The sequence below is a fragment of the Protobothrops mucrosquamatus genome, unplaced genomic scaffold, assembly GCF_001527695.2.
Source record: "Protobothrops mucrosquamatus isolate PMUCROS unplaced genomic scaffold, P.Mucros_1.0 scaffold2796, whole genome shotgun sequence".
Lineage (NCBI taxonomy): Eukaryota > Metazoa > Chordata > Lepidosauria > Squamata > Viperidae > Protobothrops > Protobothrops mucrosquamatus.
Genome location: NW_015388832.1, coordinates 133,768 through 141,823, shown reverse-complemented (window position 1 = coordinate 141,823; position 8,056 = coordinate 133,768). Strand labels below are relative to the sequence as shown.

Genomic DNA, 8,056 nt, shown 5'->3' with positions numbered 1-8,056 from the left:
TATCCCCAGACGCCACCCCCATCTGATAAGGGGAGCAACTCCCAAGATCTCTGCTCATACCTTCGTCTCCTCTCACAGATGCCATAACGATCCCTTCCTCCCCCCGACCACGGGAGCCATCCTCGTTCGTAGACCGGGAATCCCTTTCCCTCTTCTGATGGGATCGAGTCATCATAGTGTGTTTACCCAATTTACTATCCGGGGTGATTTTTAAGGAGGTCTGTGGAAGTTGCTGTCGGCCCTTCACAGGGCCAGGGGGTATAGCTGATGGGGGGGTATCCAAGCCCATGCCAATCCGGTCGTGTAATAAAGCAGTAGCCACGTTTTTCTCTCGATCTGGGTACAGTCCATGCATCAACCCTCTCCGGCGACTGGGGGGCCGATTTGTGTGCCAAGTTCTTAACGTTTGTTGTGCCGGGCACATATCCACATGCCGATTGATGGAGTCCTTCCCAGAGAACCATGCCTCTTTCAATAGTCGGCCCCCTTTGGTGGTATCACTCGCTAGGACTTAGTATGCATAGTATATATATAAATTTTAAAATGTATTGGACAGAAGGTGGCATAGAAAACACAAAACTTGAATAAGCTTTTTAGTATATCTTAGTAGCAGCTTTAATCAATTATCATTCTGATGTACATCTATTTATACTCATTTTTTCAGGAACTAGACATTGGAGCAGGTCTTATTTCTTCCAATTTATTATCATGTTGCATGGTTATTGAAAGCTTATACAATATTCTGTTACAATTATGACATAGACTTCTTGCTTTTCATACTGCATATTCATATTGGTGGCAGTATATAGTATCTGCTCACCCATAATGCTCACTATGCCATGCACCTGGTTTAGCTAAAGCATGTCTAAGGGAAATAAGGAATACTCTTCAGGTGAAATGTGTGAGAACCTGTTTGGTGCAGTGTTTAAGATGACAGTGATATCTAGTCCTGCTGTAGGAAGGAAACCAAATAGGTGACTTTAGACCAGTCGTTCACTCTCTCAGTTCTAGGAAGGAAGCAGTGGCAAACCCTTTGTCCAAAAATATAAAAGTTGCAGTGACTTTTCCAGGCTGTTTGAAGGAATTAAGACTGACACAAAGGAACTAAATATCACAGAGTCTGCGCAATTGACAATTTAAGTAGAGAATAGCATAGAGTCCTGTGTACATTGGAATAGCTGAAGCATTAGCGAATCATATCATGTGTAAGCATTGTAAGGGAAACCATTTTATACATAAAGCACAGGGGAAAATAGCCACATAGTTTAAACAAATTCACAAATACACATGTTTTCCATAATCACATTACATCCTAGTACTCACTTCATCAAAAATCAGGACTAGTCATTTTCTGGCAAGCCAGAAGCTGCCAATCAACAACTGGCTGAGTCAGGGGAGTAGTCAAATGGGAAATTAGTCTGGAATCCCTATGTTGGCATAAGAAGGCAAAGTCTGACACCTTCCCTCCCCTTTGAATGCTGTTGGACCTTATCTACTCTTAGCCAGGTGCCAACCATCAGTCTGAGAATATTCTTTTGTGTAGGTTTAACTTCTAGACTTAGGCAAGAAAAACCAACTGTACAGGTATAGACTAGGTCAAACTTGGCACAATGTCAGTAACTGTGAGAGGGATCTTGGAGTCCAAAAGGACAATTACTTAAATATGAGCTAACAGTGTGCAACAGCATACAAAAAGGCCAATGCAAACCTAGGCTGCATTAATAGAGGATAGAATGAAGACCATGTGAAGTATGTAATAGTACTTCTTTACAAAAGTATCCTTTTATTGGACTGGTGGATTTGGTTTCCTGGAACTTGTGATGACCTCAGGAAGGTTTAGTTCCCCAGTTCTTATTGGCTCTGGGCAACTTCATTTCTTCCTTGCTGGTATTTTTGATTGAACATTTATTTTGTTCTTATTTTATGATTCTAGTTAAACTTGAGGAGTTGGTTTCTTGACTGGACTATCTCAAAAAGTTGACATCTCCTCAAATTCAAAATAAGATTATATGTTACTACACAGTTGTAGTAACAGTAGCATTCCATCACAAGGGGTCATTATCAAACCCACAATGTCATTTTCTCCAGTATATTTCCCCAGCCAATGGAATTCCAGAGCTGCCAAATATCCATATTTACTATCAGTAAAGTTTTAACTGTCATTAATCGGATGCAGGATTTTATATATATCCTGTCCAATCAACTTTCCTCTTGCATTTTCTTTGTTGTGTTAACTATAAAAAGGAATGAAACACGGGGCTCAAGGTTGTCTCTCTCTCTCGTTTTTCATGGAGACATCCCATTTTATCAGCATACCCTAATAAGCTGCCTTTAAATGATCTTCTGACTCAGTTGCTTATTGGGAAGGTAAATCAAAGCAGAACCTATGGCCAGATTTGGCCATCAGGACAGTGGGCCTTTGTGCACCAGTGCAAGTGCCTGCCAATCATGCGAGGGAGTTTTGTGACTGAGCGCATGCACCCTCCGCTCACGGGCGAAGCTCCATTTACATGAGGGGAGGGCATGCACTCCCACCACTCTCACAAATGGAGCTTTGAGTATGTGCCTGCACCTGCCACTCACACATTCCCCCCCTGCCAGGCATAAGCCTTATCCACAGTCCTGGATAAGGCTTTTAGCATATGTCATCAGCAGCTCGGATGAAACTAATTCTTCAGCAAATTTTAATAAAATATCATTCTGGTACAAATCAATTTAGATTTGTTTCTTCAGGTGACAATGGAGTATTTCTTATCTCTTCCAATTTACATCATGTTGCACGGTTAATGTAAGCTTATATGACGTTCTATTACAATAATGACATAGACTTCTTGCTTTTTCATATTGTCATGATTATAAAACAGTTATGGTAGATAGTACCAGTTCACCCATCCTGCCCACCATACCAAGTGCCTGGTTTTGTCAAAAAACTTCTAAGACAGACAGAGAGAAAAAAACTCTTGAGCTAAAATAAATAGGAACCTGTTTCTTGGGTGCTTAAGGCACCATACTAGAAACCAGGAGATAATGATGCCTACTCCTGTTGTAGGAATGAAACCAGATCGGTGACATTACATTCTGATACTCACTTCACTAAACATAAGGAATTGTTAGCGTGTAGAATGCCAGCACTGCCAAACATCTATGTTTAGTATCTGTAAAGTGTGTGGACAGTATTAGAAATAAGAGACATGGCTAAGCAATATATGGAGTGATAGGTTTAATAGGTTGGATTTGCCTCCATCCCAACTATCCCTTTCTACCACATTCCTTTATTCACAGAAGTAAAAGAGCAGACAGGAAAATGAAAAAAAAACCCAGGTTAAATAGAATATAAATAACATTAAAAGAATTTGTCACAATCTCCACAGTTGAGAAAGGACACATTTGATAGTCTTATTTCTCATGCTATAGATGATTGGATTGAACAGAGGTGGAAGGAGGGCATACAGAACAGTCAACCCCAAATCTATGTAAGACGGAGTGTTAGAGGAAGGTTTCAGATAGGCAAAGCATGCACTTAATACTAGCATAGATACTACTGTAAGATGGGGAATACAAGTAGATAAGGCTTTTTGCCTTCCTTGTTCAGAAGGGATTCTTAACACTGTCCTAAATATCACTGCATAAGATACAATAATAAAAGTAAAACAACCTAGTGCAACAATGATACCAGACACAAGAATACCAACCTCAAGTAGATTTAATCCAGAGCAGGATAGTTTTAGCAATTGTGGAATTTCACAGAAGAATTGGTTGACCATATTAGAACAAAAACGGATGGAAAAAGTGCCAATGGTATGCAACATTCCAAAGAGGAGACTTGTAACCCACACTAGAATTATTATTTCAGTACAGTATTTCCAATTCATCACCATTTCATAATGCAATGGATGACAAATGGCAACATACCGATCATATGCCATGACTGTCAGGAGGGATAAATCAGAAGCTTCAAAGGAGAGAAAGAGAAAATATTGAGCAACACAACCAAAGTAAGAAATGTGTCTGGTATCCAAGAGAGAATTTATCATGGATTTGGGGACAATGACTGAAACAATGCCCAGATCCTGCAAACCCAAATTCATGAGAAAGAAGTACATGGGGCTGTGGAGTCGACGATCAAAAGCAACTGCAGAAATAATGAGAAAATTTGTTGTTACGGTAGTGAGATATAACACAAAGAAGAAGAAGAAATGCAAAAGCTGCAGATGCCGATTTTTTGAAAATTCCAGCAGCAGAAAGTAAGGCACTGTGGTTTGATTCTCCATGTTCATTTATGAGAAAGCTGGCATAACTGCAAGGAAACAGAGGAGAGAAATTCGGTTAGATAAAATTTTGGAGGAGGCATTTTGATATGTGGTGAATATAAAAAATAATAAAGAATGTCAAGGATGGAATGAATGAATAGAGAGTCAGAGCATGGAAAACAGATTTGTAGGATGGGAATATTAGAGCACAATCTTGTCACTTATTACTATAATAATAATAATAATAATAATAAAGTTGGAAGGGACCTTGGAGGTCATCAAGTCCAACCCCCTGCCCAGGCAGGAACCCTACACCATTTCAGACAAACGGCTGTCCAGTCTGTACTACATCTGTACTAAATAACCAAGTACCAATCTCATATTTTTCCTTCTTTCCTGTTTTCAGTTGTGTTATCTTACCTACTGATAAAAAGCATTGCCTAGAAGTAGAACAAAGTTGATTCAGGTCTATTTTCATCAATGAAAGATTACTTGGGATAATTAAACCCATCATCATGTGTCTGCACTCCTACAGGATTGTGGTAGTGTTGGAAAATTGGAAAAAAACTATGTATGCTGCTTTGTGCTTCCAGAAGAAAGGCAATGTAAATTTAGCCAATCAATATAAAAATATTTGCTATGTTTCTTATTTGGAAATTTTGAGAGCAGACATTTGCTCCTCATATAATTTTGCTATGGGTAATGACAGTGATAGTTTTTTCTCAATTTCCCTGCCAGATATTAGGCTAAAATAATAAAATAGAAAGCCTTTATACATAAATATAAAATTGATAAATATATATTTAATAGCATATTGTTAAATATAAAATGAAAGAATTTTAGTTACAATATAACTGGTATTTTGATATTCACTTGGTGATAAAGACACAATTATACCAATGTCAAATACATTTAATCAAAAGACATCAAACATTAGCAGAATATAGTAATAAATCCCCTTATCCAACGTTTACAAGGAAATTAAAACTCAGTTTGAAAAGGTAGTCTCCCATTCAATACAAACTAATAATGTCTGTAGTAGAGTTTGGACAGAAAATGAAACACAACCTATTACAGCTATGAACCATGACATCTCAGCATTTTTTTTTCAACAGTAATACTTAAAGTACCTTTTGAAGAATAATACTTTATTCTCTCCCCCCAAATTGTCTAACTTCTTATTCCATTATCTCAGAAAACTACCTTATGCAATTATTCACTTAAATTCTCTTCCAGCAGAAAAGTTACAATAACCAGCCCTCAGATAAGCAAATGCTAAGTAAATGCTGTCTCGCTAATTTTCATGTAATGAAACATCCATCTGCAGTCGTAAAGATTTCTATTTTGACTGTTAATTAATAATAGAATAGAATAGAATATTTATTTATTTATTTATTAATTCAATTTATATCCCGCCCTTCTCCTTACCGGACTCAGAATAGAATAGAATAGAATAGAATAGAATAGAATAGAATAGAATAGAATAGAATAGAATAGAATAGAATAGAATAGAGCACAGCACAGCACAGCACAGCAGAACAGAACAGAACAGAACAGAACAGAACAGAACAGAACGGAAGGGACCTTGGAGGTCTTCAGCCCCCTGTTCAAGCAGGAGAACCTATATGATCTAAGACAAGTGATTGTCTAGTTTCTTCTTAAAAATCTCAAGTGATGGAGCGCCCATGATTTCTGGAGGCAAGTTGTTCCACTGGTTAATTGTCCTCACTGTCATATAGGTCATAATCATAATCTTTGTTTTGTTTCCCTTAAGAGACTTGTACACCAAAATAAAACTGACTTCTGTTTGCTTATTAACATAATTGGTCATTAAGAGCACAAGAGCTATCTCTAAATACTCCAGGACCAGTTATCATATCACATAGAATAATAATATCCCAGATTATTAATAGCTGTAGTCATACCAAAAGTCCAGATTGTAAGAGATGAAACATAGATCAAGTGAGAAAACCTCCCTGAAGCATGTTTCATCACTTCAGATTCTCTTTCACGTCCAGTTATTAAAAAATCCCATCCTCTATTCTGAATGTCCTGGCTGTGGCAGAGAGCTGAGAATTGCTCTCCGAGACCGCCTTCTGCCACAGATTACCTCTCATCGGCCGATACGCTCCCATAGAGAGGGTCTCCTCAGGGTGCCGTCAGCCAGACAGTGTCGGCTGGCGACCCCCAGGGGGAGGGCCTTCTCTGTTGGAGCCCCCACCCTTTGGAACGAACTACCCCCAGAGATCCGGGTGATTCCGGATCTCCCCTCCTTCCGTGGCGCCCTCAAGACATGGCTATTCAAGCTAGCAGGACTGGCCTAAGGGGTATTTTAATCTGGTTTTAAAATAATTTTAAAAAGAAAGGCCAATAATTAATATTTCATTTTAATTACTTTTTAAATTAGTATTATTGTATTAGTTATCTGTTTTAACTGGCTGTAAGCCGCCCTGAGTCCGTTAGGAGAAGGGCGGGGTACAAATTTGATAAATAAATAAATAAATAAATTGGAGTAGTTAAGCTTAGATGATTATTCAGTGGTTGAAAATTTATGTCTTCCTATAAACAATAAAGGCAAAAAAGAAGTATCAGGAAACCCATACAAATCTAGTGGATTGCTAATAGTTACATAATAAACTATAAAAATCAGTGGCATTAGTGTGGGACTTCAAAAAACATGATTATTGCACTGTTGTATTGTAAGCCTCACCCCTTTGTAGGGTTCATTTGGCTCTCTGATGAGACTGCAGATACATGCCTAAAACAAGACTCATAGAATGAGACACAATGTAAGCTCATAGAGACATATACAATGCCTATAATAGAAAAAATAATATAGTAAATCCATGGAAATTGGTAAAAAAAAAACCTCACAGGATGCACAACCGATAAGATTTAGAAAGGGAGTTATACAAATACAAGTACAACATAATTGATAGTTGCAAAATTTATCCTCCCCTCCCCCTGTGGCTTCTACCACTTCCCCAGAAGAACCCATCCACAGCCCATGTGGCAAAACATCAAGAAACAGTTTTCAGAATTTTTCATATTTCAACATATTTTATCATATTTCAGTATATTTTTAATATCTTTAAATTGGTAGGATGACCAATGCAATTTAACGAATTCAATAGCCTTGGCTGGGTTGAACAAATAAAACCCATAGCTGGAAAATGAAGAAAAAAATGAGCAATCCATTCAGACGGCACAGCATATAATAGAAAATACAGGATTCCTATGTTCTTCTAAGTTAATAGAAAGGCAACAGTAAAGATGCTCACATTGACAAAGTCTGAACATCAATATTTTGATACAACTTTTGATAGAACACTTGCTTTATATATGTACTAAAATCTCACACTTAAATATGAAAGGGGTAGAAGATAGCCTCCTTTTGTTGGCCAGATAAATTTTGTTTCCTAGTAATCTTGATTGCCTCAAGAGTTTCAGCTCTACCAGGGAGAACAAATACCACAGTCTTGGACAAGAGCTTTTATATCCTTGATACCGAAGGATGAGAAGGAGGTTTTGGAACTTAAGGATTACAGACCTATTTCTCTGCTGAATGTGGACTATAAAATCTTTGCAAAAATTTTGGCCAATAGACTGATGCAGATATTGCAATATTATATACATGATGACCAAACTGGCTTTATATCCGGAAGATATATGAAGAATAATATTAGACAAATTGTAAATCTACTGGAATATTTGGATAAGAATAATCAAGTGCCATCGGCTTTTATTTTCTTAGATGCGGAGAAGGCCTTCGACAAATTGGACTGGCAGTTTTTAAACAAAATGTT

The 8,056-nt window shown here is 37.7% G+C and overlaps 1 protein-coding gene across 1 annotated transcript; it reads right to left on the bottom strand.

Annotated features, from left to right (window-relative positions):
- Positions 1-3,356: 3,356 nt before the first annotated feature.
- Positions 3,357-4,271, bottom strand: LOC114923293 (olfactory receptor 14A16-like). Its single transcript, XM_029286059.1, has one exon. The coding sequence runs from the start codon at positions 4,269-4,271 to the stop codon at positions 3,357-3,359; it is 915 nt and encodes a 304-aa protein (XP_029141892.1).
- Between the last annotated feature and the right edge of the window lie 3,785 nt (positions 4,272-8,056).